An 18612-nucleotide genomic window follows, 5' to 3' on the forward strand; every position below is an offset into this window, starting at 1 on the left:
TGCTGCTTGTGTGTGGAAGGGGGTTGGGGGGGGGCTTTCGGGTTCTAACATTTAACTGTCATTCATTCTTTGGAGCACTCCTCTGTTTTCATGGATGTTTGCGAAGAAAAAGAATTTCAGGATGTATATTGTATACATTTCTCTGACATTAAATGTACCTGTTGAAATTTTACAGATTGACCGTGCATTCTAACTGGTTGTGTCACCGTCTGGAATGGAGGGGCCACTACACAGGTTAGGAAAGAGCTGCAGAGGGCTGTAAACTTAGCCAGCTCCGTCACGGGAACCTGCCTTCCCAGCATCGAGGACGCCTTCAAAAGGTGATGCCTCAAAAAGGAAGCATCCATCATTAAGGTCCCCCAACACTCAGGACATGCCTTCTTCTCACTGGCATGATCAGGGAGGAGGTACAGAAATCAGACGACTCACACTTAAAAACAGCTTCTTCTCCTCCACCATCAGATTTCTGAATGGACAATGAACCCATGAACACTTCCTCACTATTTTTGCTCTCTTCTGTGACACTAATTTATTTTTTTTACATATTGCACTGTACTTCTGCCACAAAACAATAAAATTTCAGTGAAGATAAACCTGATTCTGAAATCCTTCCAAATCATTGATGGGTCTCAGCTGGTCCATCAGGAAGGACATCGAGGGATCCGTGAGATTGTAATACAACTGTAATACCACGGGAATCATGATTATCTGGAGTGACTGCAGCAGTCAGTGAGAGTGAATCGAAATGTTCCAATCGATGGGCTGATTTTAGACAAGATTGGGAGAGAAATGTAAGAAGTTACAGTGTGATATTCATCCCTTTGCCTCTGACCTCTCCGTTCAATGTATCTTCACAGCATTCTTGTTAATGGGAGGTCAGAGGAGAATGGCCAGTTGGGTTCAAGCTGACAGGAAGGTGACAGTAACTTAACTAATCGAGCGTTACAACAGGGATGTGCAGAAGGGCATCTCTGAATGCATAGCACATCAAACCTTGAAGTGGATGCTCTACAGCAGCAGAAGACCATGAACATACCTCCTGTATCTAATAAAGTGGCTACTGAATGTAAATGCACTATTATATATTTATATTTAAATATTTTTGAAATAACTTCTGTCAACTTAACTGTTTGCTGTACATGCACACTCACTTTCAGTGACTAATGTACAAAACTCCCAGGTCTCTCTGAACACCCTCACTTCTGAACCTGTAGTCATTTACAAAGTAATCCGCTGCTCTATTTATTTCACTGAATTGGATGAGTTCACTTAAAGCCAGTGTCAGACTTCTCCATGTGATATTTCATTTGCCCTATTCTCACCTCTAGTGAAGGGACTTGTTGTGTCCATTCTGTAGCAGCTCATTGTAATTTTCTCATCATAAATCTGTGAGAGTCATAGACAGAAAGAACACAGAGAAAGGCCCTTTCACCAAGTACATGCCAATTATATATGTACTACATCAACACTGTTTCTGTCTTATTTTCCCAGAGTTATATCAATTCCTCACCTACTCACTTGGGGTAACTTACAGTGGTCCATTTATCTACGAAACGAAAAAAAGGTAATTGTTCTTGCACCACCTGTTATAACTGAAGTTAGATTAGAATCTTTTTTTTATTTATTAACTGGGAGTGTAACTCCGTTCCTTTTTATTCCGTCTGAGTTCCAGCTCCAGCCAGTGCATGCCCAGATTGGAGTATTGAGAACTCGGCGGGGTCTGCCTCTGGAACGCACGCTGTGAGATCAATGGCCGTCTCGTTACCCAAAATGCAATGGACACAAGCCAGCGCTCTACCCCATCAATACGCCTGCGCTGCCACGTACATTTCAGGCCGCCGGTGACGGCTCGGGGCGAAGAGCCACAGGACGGGCGGTGAGGAACGGGGGTGGGGACCGTTAATCATTAGCGCGGCGGCTGCCGATGCTTGTAGCGTCCATACCCGGTTTTTCCTCGTCGGGGCCTGCTCCTTGATGTTGATTAAACGCCGCCTGACTCCGAGCTGTCGCCGAACTCCTGACAGAATCTATCTGTACGATCGGTGGCGTCACGTCCGATGTCGTGCGCATGCGCTCTAGGCTCCAGGACAACCTTGGAAACTGCGTTTTGGACCTGAGGACCATTAAGGTATAGGAGCAGATTTAGGCCATTCGGCCCATTGAGTCTGCCCCACCATTTCATCATGGCTGATCAATTTCCATCTCAGCCCCAATATCTGGCCTTCTCTCCGTATCCCCTCATGCCCTGACTATTGAGGAATCTTTTCAACCTTTGCCTTAAATATACCCAATGACTTGGCCTCCATGAATTCCACAGATTCACCACTCTCTGTCCTATATAAGTCTTTCAACATTCAATAGGTTTCAATGAGGTCTCCCCCATTCTTCTGAATTTCATTGAGTAGAGGCCCAAAGCCATCAAATGCTCCTCATATGATAAGCCTTTCAATCCCAGTATAATTTTCATGAATCCCCTTTGAACCCTCTTCAATTTCAGCATATACTTCCTTCGGTAAGGGCACAAAACTGCTCATAATACTCCAAGTGAGGCCTCACTTGTGCCTTTATAGATAGATATATATATAAAGAAAGTTTGAAATTAATAACATCTCCTTCTACCTTAGGCCACAAACTTATCAATCACCCCTGCTGTCGACACTTTCTGGAGGTCCAAGATCTGTATGTTCCATGACCGCTAGACTAAGTGTATAAATGTAGGAGGGGACTATGTTGAAAAATAAATGTGCTAGGTTTTTAAAAATTGACTCCTACCCTAGGCCACAAAATTATCAATCACCCCTCATATAATGTAAAAAGAATCGGTCCTAACAAGACCCCTGTGGAACAGCACTAGTCACTGGCGGGCAACTAGAAAAGGCTCTCCTTAGTCCCACTCTTTGCCTCCTGCTGATCAGCCATTGCTTTATCCATGCTAGCATCTTTCCTGTAACACCTTAATTTGTTAAGCAGCCTTGTGTGTGGTACCTTGTCAAAGGCCCTCTGAAAATTCAAGGGTACAACATCTGCTGGATCTCCTTTATCTATCCTGCTTGTTATTTCTTCAAAGAATTCCAACCAATTGGTCAGGCACAATCTTCCCTTGAGGAAACCAAGCTGACTATGGTCTATTTTATCATGCAAGTCCAAGTACCCTGAGACCTCATCCTTAACAACTGACTCCAACATCTTCCCAACCATGAAAGTAGGGCCTCTAATTTCCTGTCTTCGACCTCTCTTCTTGAAGAGCTGAGCGACATTTTCAAATTTCCAGTCCTCCGGAACCATGCCAAAATCAACTGATTCTTGAAAGATCAACACAAATGCCTTCGCAATCTCTTCAGTCACGTCTTTCGGAACCCTAGGGTGTAGACCATCTGGTCCAGGCTGTCTGTCTGCTTTCAGACCTTTCAGTTTCCAAAGCACCTTCTCCCTAGTAATGGCAATGTCATTCACTGCTGCTCCCTGACATTCTTGAACCTAGGGCATACTGCTAATGTTTTCCACAGTGAAGTCTGATGCAAAACTCAGTTTGTCCACCATTTTGTTGTCCCCCATTACTACCTCCACAGAATCATTTTCTAGTGGCCTGATAACTACGCATGCCTCTTTTTTTACATTGTATGTATCTAAAGAATATTTTGGTATCCTCTTTAATATTATTGGCTAGCTTACCTTCACATTCCATCTTTCCCTTCTTTTTGACTTTTTTATTTGCCTTTTGTTGCTTTTTATAGCTTCCCTAGCCTAAAATATCCACTATTTTTTGCCTTTTCTTTGGATTTTATGTTGGCTTTGACTTGCCTTGCTAGCCACAGTTGTGTCATCCCGCCTTTAGAATACTTCTGCTTCTTTGGGATGCATCTATCCTGCACTTTCCGAATTGCTCCCAGAAACTCCGGCCATTGCTGCTCTGCCATCATCCCTGCTAGTGTTCCCTTCCAATCAATTTTGGCCAGCTCCACTCTCATGCCTCTGTAATTCATTTTACTCCACTATAATACTGATACATCTGACTTCAGCTTTTTATTCTCAAACTGTAGGGTGAATTCTATCATATTATAATCAGTGGCACTTAAAGTTTCCTTTACCTTGAGCTCTCTAATCAATTCCAGTTCATTGCACAGCACCCAATCCAGAATATCTGATCCCCTAGTAGGCTCAACCAGAAGCTGCTCCAAATTGCCATCTCATAGGGTATTCTACAAATTCCCCCTCTTGGGATCCAGCACCAAACTGATTTTTCCAAACTACTTGCATAGAGAGATTGCCCATGACTATCATAACGTTGCCCATTTGACATGCATTTATGCATTTTCTATCTCCCATTGTAACTTGTAGACCGTGTCTTTACTACTATTCAGGGGTCTACATATAACTTCCATCAGGATATTTTTACCCTTGCAGTTTCTTAACTTTACTCACATTGATTCTGAATTTTCCAATCCTTATGTCACCTCTTTCTAAGGATTGAGTTGTATTTTTCACCAACAGAGACACCCCACCCCCTCTGCCTACCTGCCTGTCCTTTAAATACAATGGGTACTCTTGGACATTAAGCTCCAAACTATAATCTTTAATCAGCCATGATTCAGTGCTGCCCACAACGTCATACCTACATATGTGTAACTGTGCTATAAGTTCATCTACTTCCTTCCGTATACTGTGTGCTTTCAAATATCACACATTCATTCTGTATTCATCACCCTTTGCAATTTTGTTCCCTTTTACATTGCAACTCATCCCTTCGACTGCAATTTTGACCTGTCTGTAAACTGACTATCCCATCCTCAGTACTGTCACTACGGTTCATATCCCCCTGCCAAATCAGTTTAAACCCTCTCGAACAGCTCCAGCAAACCTGCCCGCAAGGATAGTGTTCACCCTTGGGTTCAGGTATAACGTGTCCCTTGTGTACAGTCATTCCTTCCCCAGAAGAGATCCCAAGTGACCCAGAAACCCGAACTCTTGCCCTCTGCATCAGTTCCGCAGCCACACATTCATATGCCAAATCATCCTATTCTTACCCGCGCTGGTGCACAGAACAGATAGCAATCCAGAGTTTACTACCCTGGAGGTTCTGTTTTTCAGCTTTCTACCAGGCTCTAAAATCTCTCTTCAGGACCTCCTCGCCTTTACTACTCATGTTATTGGTGCCAATATACACCTCGACTTCTGGCTGCTCACCCTCCCCGTTTCGAATGCTGTGGACCCGATCCGAAAATACCTAACCCTGGCACGTGGGAGGCAACATACAATCCGGGGGCCTCTATTGCATCCACAGAATCTCATATCCATTCCTCTAACTATGGAATCGCCTATCAGTCCTCTTCACCTCCCTCCTCTTCTGAGCCACAGCGCCAGACTCATTGCCAGAGACATGTGTCCTCCCCACTGGTATGTTGTCCCCCTCAACAGTATCCAAAGTGGTATACTTATTATTGAGGGGAATGGCTCGACACTGGATTCCTGTTTCCCGTGCATCTCCTGATGGTCACCCTGTTACCCATCTCCTGCGACCTAGGGCTGACTACCTCTCCTAATTTTCATTTAATTTGCATTTAAAAGGCATCTGCCACTTTTCCAGCTTCCTTGATGCTTTATGGTTGATTATTGTAATGTCAGAGGAAATATATTAACAGCAAATCGGAGACTCTATGGAGGGGAATAAACTGTCGCCGTTTCGGGCCGAGACCCTCATCAGGACTGGAATGGAAGTGGCCAGGATGAGAAGGTGGTGGGCTGGGAGGGTCACAGAGGGATAACAGTGAGAGAGGGTCTCCCCGAATTTCCCTGCACAGACACTGCCCGAGCTGTTGAGATCCTCCAGCTGTTGACAGCCTCCCGCAAACAATAACGTGACCATGAAAGGATCTGTAATGTTGACTGGAGAGCAAATGTTATTTGGGACCTTGGGAATAGATCTCCAGCTCTGGTTCACATAGTTGGGGATCTTTTGTGTTTCAGTTGAGAGAACAGCTCTCTTGAAGGATGCTGTAGTGTCTTTAATATTTCAGTAATATTTGAGTACTAATGCAAATATATTGTTTGATTAAGCATTCTTTGTTTACATAACTGTAAATGTATGTGAATGGCATACGTTATTATGCCACCAGGTCATGTGTGAGCGCCTCATGAAAGTAAAACTAAAGTACGTGAGTATCTCTGGGCTCCGTGTTTTCCTCTCTGCTAGTTCTGAAGTTACAGAACATAACAGATGTTGCCTCTAGCAGTGTGACAACCTGCCGTCACAGCGCCGTTTAACCCAAACCGTTCACAGCTCTCTACACTAATCCCACTCTCACGAACATGGAATATATAACTTTACAGTACAGGCTCTTCGGCCCACAATGTTATACTGACTTTCTAACCTCCTCTCAAGTCTTATCCTTGCCACCTAAACAGCCCTCCATGTTTCTGTCATCCATGTGCTTATCTAAGAGTTTCTTAAATGACCCCAATGAATCTGCCTCCAACAAAACCCTTGTCAGAGTGTTCCATGCACCCACCACTGTCAGTGTAAAGACATTACCCCATTCCCAATTCTTTCCTTCAGTTTAAAATTATGTTTTTGTACATGTCTGCCCTGGGGAAAAGTCTCCGACTATCCACTTGATCTATGCCTGCCTTTTATGATCTTATAATCCCCTCTCTGCTTGTTTTACAGCTGGTAATCCATGAGCGTCTGCTCTGCCCCACTTCCTGATGTCAAAGACCAACTCTTCAGTCTTGCTTACATTCGGGGAAAGGTTGTTAACACCAAGCCACGAGGCTCTCTAACTCCTTTGTGCACTCTGTCTGGTTGTTATTGGAGATCTGGTCATCAGTGAATGTAGATGTAGTGAGAGCCGAGTCTGATTACACATTAGAGAGTACAGGGGGTAGAGTAGGAGCCTGTGGATGCAGCCTTGTGATAAGGAGAATCATGGAGGAGATGCTCACAGCCTGATAATGATCATCTTTGCCCTTTATAATTTTATAAATTCTTTATAGTCACCCCTTAGCCTCCTTCGCTCCAGACTGGATTGGGATTACTGAGGGATGCTCAGTAGCTGTGGCAAGGTTTGAATGCCATAACCTCCTACAAAGCTAAATCTTGCAGTATAGCAGACAACTTTGCTTCACTTCCTGATGAACTCACTTTCCGATATGCTCACTTTGACCACCAGAACACCCCCATGCACCCTCACGTCTCCCGATGATCCTTTGGTCTCAGCATCTGAAGGTGACGTGAGGGCTGCCTTCAAGAGAGTGAATCTAAGGAAAGCATCTGGTCCGGATGGAGTATCTGGCCCAGTGCTGAAGACTTGTGCTGACCAACTGGCTGGTGTATTCACAGATACCTTCAACCTCTCACTCTGGCAGTGTGTGGTACCCACCTGCTTCAAGCAACCTTCAATCGTACAAAAGCCTAAGAAACAATGTGGAAACCAGAGGTCATCAGAGGATCAGAGGTGGAGAGGGTCAGTAACTTTAAATTCCTGAGTGTCACTCTCTCAGAGGACCTGTCCTGGACCCATCATATAAACATTATTGCAAAGAAAGCACAACAGCGCCTCTACCTCCTCAGGAGTCTGTGCGTTTCGGCATGTCATCGAAAACCTTGGCAAACTTCTATGGATGTGTGGTGGAAAGTGTGCTGACTGGCTGCATTATGGGCTCGTATTGGGACACCGATGCTTTTGAGCGGAAAATCCGACAAAAGGTAGTGGATTCGGCCCAGTACATCATGGGTTAAAAAAAACCCTCCCAACTATTGAGCGCATCTACACGAAACACTGTCGTAGAAAAGCAGCATCCATCGTCCTTTTCTTGCTGCTGACATCAGGTAGGAGGTACAGGTGCCTCAGGACGTATCACCAGGTTCAAGTACTGTTACTACCCCTCAACCATCAGGCTCTTGAACAAAAGGGGAAAGCTACACTTATTTATATCTTGTTATTTCATGCCCGTTATTTATTGCCATTTATTTACATCTGCATTTGCGCAGCCTGTTTACAGTTAACTCTTCCTAATGTTTATACTTACTCTTCTATAGATTTGCTAAGTATGCCCGCAGAAAAAGAATCTCAAGGTTGTATGTGGTGACTTTATACACTCCGATAATAAATTTTTCTTTGAACTTTGTACTTAATATTTTGGATCGCTGTCAAAATGATAAGAAGCACGTACAAATTAAGTGCTACATGAGACTAAAGTAAGACAGTGGCCGAAGTTGTGAAACCAAATACAGAATCTCCTGTTTGGTGTGAACAATTATCGGAGGGGTTGAGGTCATAGCATTACAGTTTGATCAGATCAATTAAAAAATCCAGACAAAATATACCATCGATGTTGAGTCTAATGAAACATGGCTCTTAAATGATAACACTTTGTCTGCGAATCTACTGGAGTCCATTGTTCCTGATGCAGCCCCCTCTACATTGGTAAGACCCGTTGTAAACCAGGGAGGGGTGGTGGTGGGGGTGCCACTTTGTCGAGCACCTCTGCTGCTTCCACCAAAAGTGGAACTTCCCGGTGGCCAAACATTTTAATTCCCATTCCTGTTCTGACATGTCAGTCCTTGGCCTCCTCTTGTGACGACGATGAGGCCACCCCCAAGATCGAGAGGTAACACTTTATATTCTGTCTGGGTAGCCTCCAACCTGATGGCATTTTGATTTCTCTTTCCATTAAAAATTCCTTCCCCTCCCCTCTTCTTCTTACTCCCCACTCTGGCCTTTTACCTCTTCTCACCAACTTATCAATTCCCCCTGGGTTTTCTCCTTCTTTTTCTCCCATGGCCCTCTTTCCCCTTTCCTATCCGATTCCTTCTTCTCCAGTTCTTCACCTTTCCTACCCTCCTGGCTTCACCCATCTTCTACCGAGTCTCCTTCCCCCTACCCCCACCCATCTTTTTATTCTGGTGTCTTCCTCCTTCCTTTTCACTCCTGAAGAATGATCTCGGCCAGATACGCAACTGTTTATTCTGTTACGTACCTGTGGGTATCTTGTGCCTGTCACATGACCATGGTGTAATTGAGGCTATGCTGGGCATGAGGTAATGGTCTTGTGATGGTGGAGTGACGTAATTTTCCCGCCAGTGAGAGGTCATGTGATAGTTTTTTCAACAGGGTATAAAAGAGGAACCCCCTCCCTGTGACGTGGGGCAGTTCGTGGTTGAATTCGCCGTGACTCCAGTTTGCTGCGTATTCGATGTTATGACGCAGTTTTGTTTTAAAGTGGAGTTTTACTTCCTGCCTTAAGTCTCAAAGGTTATTGCCGGCAGTTTTGCTACAATGCTGCCAGTTAAAGTCCAGTCGGAGAGTGAAGATTTATCGAAGTTCGGGAAGCTGGAGGATCGAGGAAAGTTAATGTGGATGGTGAAACAGGTTCGACCTTTATTTAATCTTTGTACGAGGAATTAGTAACTTGTGTCCACGATAACTCCTGCTTTGCCAAAAGAGCAGAGAGTTGGATGCAGAGTTTCGCCAAGGAAAGGTCAGTGCCTTTAAACCGTTTTATTTCCTTCAATCGTAAATCCCTCGGCAAAGCATACTTCGGCTGAGATCAGCAGTAACGTCGTGAAAGAGGATTTAATTACTCCAAGGAAAGTCTCTCCTAACTGACTGTAAATCATTTTGGACTTTTTTTGCAATACTACTTTAAAGAACTGAGTTCGCATTTCTCGCTTTAAGAACTGTTCGAGCTGCCGTATTGTAGCTGACTTCCGGTTAAGTTAGTCGTTTGTTTACTTTTGGGTATTTTTTTTAACAGTGTTTAATAAATGTTTTATTTGTTATTAAAAAAAACCCGTCTCAATTATATATTCATTGTTGCTGGATCGTAACAATTCATTTCCACAGATGCTGCCTGACCTGTTGAGTTCCTCCAGCATTTTGTCTGTGTTGCTTTGGATTTACAGCATCTGTCAGATTTTCTCATGCTCTTAAATATTTTGATAAGATCTAGAGAATAAGTGCAAGCAAGAAAAGATAAGGATGATGGCAGTTTCATTGCAGTTAAGGTAGCCTGAACGCGTTGGGTTAGAAGAACAGTTTAAATTTCCACACACTTTGTGCGTTAACTGAGGGAGTTTACTGATTGATCGGGAAAGAAACGTGGAACAAGTGATAATCTACAAAAACTATGATATTGACAGTAAAATGTCCAAGGAGCAAATCTCTGCATCAATTGAGGAAGCAAAAAAAAAAACCCACATAGACAATATCGAAAAGCTCTGTGGGGATTGCAAGCGGGCGGTGCTTCCAATGATGCTTGTTCTTGTTCCTACATCGGGCAGTACCCTGACACAGCACCATCTTCTGAACAATAGGCACAGTAGATGTCTAACTTAGACAGAACGTCTTCACCCACTGAGTGGGGACAGTGTGGAACCCATCAGCACAGGGAAGAGCTGAGATAATCAGCAGGGATGGGTTTAACATGAACCTGAGTGGACATGGAGAGGACAGAGAGACTTGAGAATATTCCTACAGGGTGAGAGGGGAAGATACTGCTGTGGAGCAGAAACACTGGCAGGGACTTGTCAGTCACAATGTAGAGACACTGAGGGTTTGAAACACTGTATGTGTGTGTGTGTGTGTGTGTGATAAAGAGAATGGATCCAGAATACTAAACTGCAGAACAAACCCCAGCGTGCCCAGTGACCAGGGTCCAGTCCTCGATGTGGTGAGCAACAACAGTAACTGCAAAATCTAACACCCACAGCCACTCACTGTTGTCTCTGTGAAAACGTACAACACGCTGGAGGAACTCAGCAGGTCGGGCAGCATCCATGGAAACGAGCAGTCAACGTTTCGGGCCGAGACCCTTCGTCAGGACTGAAGAGGGAGGGGCAGAGGCCCTCCTTCAAAATTAAGTTGTCAGGTCAGTTTTTTAACTACGCTCCTGAACTTTGAAATTGAAAATCTAAAACTATAAAGGATACAGTCTCAGCTGACACTTCCAAACAATAGTTTAAAACTATCTATTTAACCTTGCTTTTAATTAACATCATTTTGCCTTTTATTTTTATGTTTGCACTTTATCCCATTGTAAAACACATTGAAGTACAGCTTTTGTATGAACTCTATAAATTAGTTATTTACCTGCCCACTCATTAATACAAATATCTAATCAGCCAATCATGTGGCAATATTTCAATCTACAAAAGCATGCAAACTTGGTCAAAGGGTTCAGCTGTTGTTCAGAATGGAGAAGAATTGTGATCTAAGTAGCTTTAACCATGGAATGATTGTTGGTGCCAGATGGGGTGGTTTGAGTATCTCAGAAACTGCTGATCACTTGAGATTTTCATGTACAGTACAACATTCTCCAGGGTTTACAAAGAATGGTACAAAATTTTTAAAAAGCTTCCAGTGAGTGGCAGTGTTGTAGGTGAGCACAGCTCGTTAATGAGAGAGGTGAGCGAGAAATGGCCAGACTGGCTCATGTCGATAGGAAGGTGACGTAACTCAAATACAACAGTGGTGTGCAGAAGAGCATCTCCGAATGCACAACATACTGAAAGTTGAAGTAGATGGGCTACAGCAGCAGAAGTCCACAGAGGGTCCACTCCTGTACCTAATAAAGAGGCCTTTGAGCATAAATTAGCTTTAACAATAGCTTCATATCAAAAAAACACTTAATTTACCAAGAAACCTACCGTTCCACACACCAACAACTACATTCAAAGGATTATTTTTATTTCTAATTATTTTGAGATACAGCTTGTAACCAGTCCTTTCAGCCCAACGAGCCCGTACTGCCTAATTACACCCATGCAACCAATTAACTGGCTAACCCATACGACTTTGGAAAGTGGGAGGAAACCGGAGCACCTGGAAGAAACACGTGGTCACAGGGAAGAACGTGCAAACTCCTCACAGACAGTGACGGAATTTAACCCGGGTTACTGGCACTGCAATGGCACTACACTACTGTGCCGATTTAGTAAAGAGTTTTTAATGCAAGTTGTTTTAAATACATTTCATATTTAAATATTAAACCCAGCACATAACTCAATATTCTCACTTGTGTGAAAACTGACTGGTGTGTCACCTGATTGGACTGATGAGAGAACTCCCCCCCCCCCTCACTAGTGACTCTGAGTAAGTTAACTGTTGGCCCCCAGTGTGAATGACAGTGGATTCCAGTTAATCGGGCCATTGGTTAATCAGGGCAGCCAGTTATTTAGGACAACACTTAAAGAACAAAAGCTAATAAAAAAAATAACCGGCATACTCTTTGTTTATTTGGGACACTATGCCAGTCAATTGGGACGGGAGGCTGTTGCCAAACAATTTCTAACTAGCATCCCTTATGTTCACATGTGTGGCCATTAGATGCTACACTGAGCTTAGAGCGAACTCTATTTAAATAGCACGGTATGAGGTTACCTGCATGAGGTGTCTGCATTGATTTTGTTCATTTATGAGGGGTGATTGATAAGTTTGTGGCCTTACATAGAAGGAGTCAATTTTAGAAAACCTAGCACAGTTATTTTTCAACATAGTCCCCTCCTACATTTACACACTTAATCCAGCGGTCATGGAGCATACGGATCTTGGACCTCCAGAAAGTGTCCACAGCGGGGGTGATTGATAAGTTCGTGGTTCAAGGTAGAAGGAGATGAGTTATACAGCTCCCGTTACGTGCACATGCAGGTCAACTCTTTGAGTGATTATGCAGAAAGTTTGAAGTTAATAACTCATCGGGGTGGTTGATAAGTTTGTGGCCTAAGGTAGAAGGAGATGAGTTATTAACTTCAAACTTTCTGCATCATCACTCAAAGAGTTGAACTGCGCGTGCATGTAACGAGAGCTGTATAACTCATCTCCTTCTACCTTAGGCCCGAACTTATCAATCACCCCTGCTGTGGACACTTTCTGGAGGTCCAAGATCCATATGTTCCACGACTGCTGGACTAAGTGTGTAAATGTAGGAGAGGATGATGTTGAAAAATAAATGTGCTAGGTTTTCTAAAATTGACTCCTACCTTAGGCCACAAACTTATCAATCACCCCTCGTATTCAGGATCAGCTTCTTCCCCTCTACCATCAGATTTCTGAATTGACATTGAACCCATGAACACTACCTCATTACCTTTGCTCTCTTTTTGCACTACCTACTTAATTAAATATATGTTTAATAGTATTTTATGTAATGCACTGTACTGCTGCTTCAAAACAGCAAATTACGTGACATGTGTTAGCGATAATAAACCTGATTTTGATTCTGACCAGCTTCTCCAGGACATGGTAACACCTTGTGCTTTCATCGCTTCTTTAATTCATGGTAGGCAAGTTTCCTCACATACTTGGAGGGACCCAGCTCTCGTGTCTCACCTCAAGGTCTGACCTGGTTCAGGAAGGACAGAAGTGAAGGGAATGGTGATGTACAAAATCCTGTTTCTGAAATATTCTGTGAATGCTCCCCCCAGCCCCCCGCCTCTGGAAGAACTCCACTTCAGCCGCCCTTGTCCTATTCTACCACAAATGGAGGGGCCTGTGAGAACGCATCAGTCTTCTCACTGTGCACTGACATGGCTGAGAGAAACTATTCACCAGCAGATTTTGTTCTGAACAATTCATTTTAATTCTTAGAAGTTCAGTTGGAAAAGTTCCCTCTTATATGTGGTATGTAGCATAGCGGCTAGCAAATTATTTTACAGCACCAAAGACCTGGGTTCAATTCCGCGTGTCTGTCAGGACCTTATATGTACTTCCCATGACCACTGGTTTTTCTCCAACATTCCAAATATGCGCAGGTTAGGGTTAGTAAGCTGTGGGCATGGGAGCATGGCAACTCCAGCTGGCTATCCCCTGCAAATCTTTAGACTGTGTCGGTCATTGACGCAAATGACACATTTCGCTGTATTTTGCAGCAGCACAATAGCACAGCAGTTGGCGTAATGCTATTACAGGGCTAGCGACCCAGGTTCAATTCTGGCTGCTGTCTGTACGGAGTTGGTACATTCTCCATGTGACTGCGTGGGATCCCTCTGGGTGCTCTGTTCTCCTTGCACATTACAAAGATGTATGGGTTGGAACGTTAGCTCGTCACAATGAGGTTGCATGGCCTCAGTGGGCTGGAAGGACCTGTTATCAAGTTTATCTTTAAATACATAAGGTGACACTCTGTGTTACAGCAGTCCGAGAAATGGAAATTCACCCAAAAGGAATTTGCAAACCAACCCAAAAAGTTTGAGATACAGGATAAATATTTGCTCAAGTTGATGCATATCCTGTTAACATAGATTTGCATCACAATATGGACCATTTTCTGGTAATACATTGCAACCGCCAATATTGGGGTTTGTCTGTGCAAATTACCATCGTTTTTCATTAACTCTCTCCCTCTTTACATGTGGCAATTGGACACCTAGAACACTACAGCAGAGTACAGGCCCTTTCACCCATGATGTTGTGACAACCGTACAAACTACCCCAAGATCAGTCTAACCCTTCTGTCCTACGTAGCTCTCTATTTTTCTGTCATCCAAGTGCCTACCTAAGAATTTCTTAATTCCTTAATGTATCTACCTCTTCAGACATAACAATGACACCCCCTACACATTCCTCCAGTCCCCCATGTTAGCCATTTCCATTGTGGGAAAAGGTCTCTGGCTGTCCCAGTGTACTCTGTCTATCCACAGGCATGCTCAGACCACAATCCCACTGAACATGCGAGGCAGGTGGTGCGTCGATCTACATTGACAATGACAAAGACGTGCTCTTTCAAAATCCCTTCATCATTCTGAAATTGGATAGGAAATTCCTGGACTCTGTGCCATCAGATTTCCAAGCTGGACAGAAGAGGCAAGTCTTAGACTGAGTATTGCCCAGGTGTGAAGGACCACGGCCGTTGTGTTATTTCAGCACTGGTCATGGGGAAAGACCAAAAGACACAACAACAGAATTGGGCCATCAGCCCATCAAGTCTGGTCTGCCATTAGATCATGGCTGATTCTTACCCCTCCCAACCCCATTTCGCTGGCTTCTCCACAAAATGTTTGACACCCTTATTAAACAAGAACTCAATGTTCTGTATTTAATATTTCAGTAATATCTGAGTAATATTGTTAATACATTGTTTGTTTATGCATTCTTTGTTTAAATAATTCATTAGAGTATGTGAATGGCATAACGCATACTCCGCCATTTCATAAGTGCACATCTCACTGAAGTAACAACAAAGAGTGCACGTTTATCCCGGAGTCCCGTTTTTCGTTCAGTTAGTTTGTAGAGTTACAAAACACAACATTGGTGACGAGCAAGTTTTAAAAATAAACCTATGATGACTACCTACCTGCTGTTGCAGTTAAAAATGCAGCACAGTTTCTCCGCAGGAGGAGAGAAATAGTTGAGTAAAATAAAAAGCCCCAAACATTGGTTGTTTACTCTTTTCCATAGATGCTGCCTGGCCTGCTGAGTTCCTCCAGCGTTCTGTGTGTGTTGATTGGATTTCCAGCACCTGCAGAGTATGACCATTGTAGCTGGGGTTCACCAACACCAGGCCAATGCAGGTTTAAAGGTGCAAAAACATGCAACAAAGCAGGATGCAAACAAAAAAAAAAGATGTTGGGCAGACAAAAATAAATGGACTGCACAGGGCAGAGAAAAAGATAAAATGTGAAGATGCGGTTTCAAATAGAGCACTAATCTGCAAGCTGTCGATGAAAAATCTGATAATGATGAGAGTGACATAGGACTGCATAGCCTTGAGATTTACAATGTGAAAACTAACAATAGACAAGCAAAATGCCTTACAACAGGAGTGCAATTAATTAAAATGGAATTGGACTTTGTCTCAGCTGTTTCAGTTATTCCTCAAAGATACTGAGTTAAAGCTTGCAGATATCCAACTAAAACTTTATACTGGAGAAAAGATAGCTCCTGTGGGAATGACATACAACAACCAACAAACCACAATGAGCATGTATGTGGTTAAAAACAGGAGGGCCTGCATTGTGGGGATCTCAGTGGTTGAGACAACTACAATGTGATTGGCGATCCATTCACCATTTGCATGCCACATTCTCTGCAAATAGAGTCAACTGAAAGCAAATTAAGAGAGTTATTGGATGATGCCACGGCAATGTTCAAGGATGGCACTGGAAAACTCAACCATAGCAAGGGCAAAATATTGTTAAATGAAAATGTCACATCCAAGTTTTACAAAGTCTGCCCAATTTCTTACACCATCCGTGATGAAGTAGCTAGTGAGCTAGATCGCATGGAGCCTTTCTCTGGAGCCCATGGGCAATGCCAACAGTCCCAGTAGCCAATAAGGACAGGGTGTGTCATGATCTGTGGTGTTTTTAAGGTTGCCACCTACCCACTACTGAAAGTAGATCAATACCTTTTCCCCAGGGTAGGGGGTTACCTGCCAAGCTGAGTGGCTCCCCGCCCCCTTTTGTCAGGAAAGGCATTATCCCACAAAAGAAATCCTGGACAGCGATTAAACCTCCAGGCCTGACTGGGACAATTTAAAATTTACCATATGATGACTAGAGAGCAATACGTTACATATTTGAGTTGAGACGCATTCAGTATTGAGTTGGAATTTATCGCTAAGCAGGGAGCAGTGTTGTGTATTTAATATTTCAGTAATATTTGAATTCTACTGCAAATATATTGTTTGATTAAACATTCTTTGTTTACATAATTAATTACAGGTTGTATAAAATTACGTAAATGGTATATGTCATTATATCACCATGTCATAAGTGCACGTCTCACTAAAGTAAGAACGACGAGCCCATGTTTATCCTGGTCTCCCAAGTTTTTCTCTTGTTTAGTTTATGGAGTTGCAAAACATAACACTCTGCTTTCAATATACCCAGTGACTTGGCTTCCACAGCCGTCTGTGGCAATGAATTCGTGATTCATCACCCCCTGGTTAAAGAATACTGAGCTGAATAGTGTCTGGTATAAAGGGAGATCTTTGTCTTCTGAGACTGTGTTGCCTGATCCCAAACATCTGCAATATTGTAAACATCCTCTCATGTCCACCCTATCTGGGCCTTTCAATATTTGTTAGGTTTCAATGATGAACGAATAGCAATCAGGACTGGAGGTCTCGGGTTTAAGGTGAGGGGGTGGGTTTAAGTGAGATTTGCAAGGCATATACAGAGGCAGTTGGTATGGGTTTACTATTATTGTCCACAAGTACCGAGATAGAGTGAGCAGCTTTTGTTCAGTGTGCCCTCCACACAGACCAGGCCACACATCGTTCAGGAGCCAGGATCAACTTTATTTGCTGCCACAGAGCAGTTGAAGAGCTATTTAAATCTTTCTTTCTCTCACACGAAACTGATGCCCTCGAGTTTTACACTTCCCTACCCTGAGAAACGACTGTGATTATCCACCTTATTGATGCCCTTACAGAGGTGACACCTCTGTTGAAAATTCATCAACTGTTTTAAATTAGGCAACTCACTGTACAACACTTCATCAATTAAAGCTTGCATTTTTATTTCCTCTGCACAAACAACAACATAACCCTGTTGACCCCCGGCAAACAAGAATTCCAGCATCTGTCATACCTCTGTGTACATGAATTCTACTTTTTCCTTTGTACCGATACCCACTCAGGCCATTTCTCCAATTGATAACACTGAAATGGAATCTCCCGTTGGCCAGACAATTGATATTTTTCCCTCCCAGCCTCTGGCATGGGGTCATCCCCGGTGAATTAGTCTCTGGAGATTCCACCACTTTGCACTTGAAGTACTTCTTTCTTATAGTCTTTCCTCATCAATTCAAACATTGCTTCTCAATCTCATTGGATCGAGGTTACAGTTGAGGTCAGAAGTTTACATACACCTTAGCCAAATACATTTAAACTCAGTTTTTCACAATTCCTGACATTTAATCCTAGAAAGCATTCGCTGTCTTAGGTCAGTTAGGATCACTACTTTATTTTAAGAATGTGAAATGTCAGAATAGTAGAGAGAATGATTTATTTCAGCTTTTATTTCTTTCATTACATTTCCAGTGGGTTATAAGTTTACATACACTTTGCAGTATTTGGTAACATAAATTGTTTAACTTGGGTCAAACGTTTTGGGTAGCCTCCCACAAGCTTCTCACAGTAAGCTGCTGGAATTTTGTTTCATTTCTCCAGACAGAACTGGTGTAACTGAGTCAGGTTTGTAGGCCTACTTGCTCACACACGCCTTTTCAGTTCTGCCCACAAATTTTCTATCGGATTGAGGCCAGGGCTTTGTGATGGCCACTCCAATACCTTGACTTTGTTGTCCTTAAGTATTTTTGCCACAACTTTGGAGGTTTGCTTGGGGTCATTGTCCATTTGGAAGACCCATTTGCGACCGAGCTTTGACATCAGCCAGTAAGTTTTGAGATGTTGCTTCAATATATCCACATAATTTCCCTTCCTCATGATGCCATCTATTTTGTGAAGTGCACCAGTCCCTCCTGCAGCAAAGCACCCCCACGACATGATGCTGCCACCCTCATGCTTCACAGTTGAGATGGTGTTCTTTGGCTTGAAAGCCTCACCCTTTTCCCTCCAAACATAACGATGGTCATTGTGGCCAAACAGTTCAATTTTTCATTCATCAGACCAGAGGTCATTTCTCCAAAAAGTAAGATCTTTGTCCCCATGTGT

The 18612-nt window shown here is 43.1% G+C and overlaps 1 protein-coding gene across 1 annotated transcript in view; it reads right to left on the bottom strand.

Moving 5' to 3' along the window:
- Positions 1-18612, bottom strand: part of LOC140716249 (uncharacterized) — a 42087-nt gene that overhangs the window by 8629 nt on the left and 14846 nt on the right. Inside the window, exon 3 of the mRNA XM_073028857.1 lies at positions 1944-2113. Within this exon, the coding sequence (XP_072884958.1) occupies positions 1944-2113 (170 nt within the window). The remainder of the gene's footprint in view (positions 1-1943; positions 2114-18612) is intronic.

Source organism: Hemitrygon akajei, chromosome 25 (genome assembly GCF_048418815.1).
Source record: "Hemitrygon akajei chromosome 25, sHemAka1.3, whole genome shotgun sequence".
Lineage (NCBI taxonomy): Eukaryota > Metazoa > Chordata > Chondrichthyes > Myliobatiformes > Dasyatidae > Hemitrygon > Hemitrygon akajei.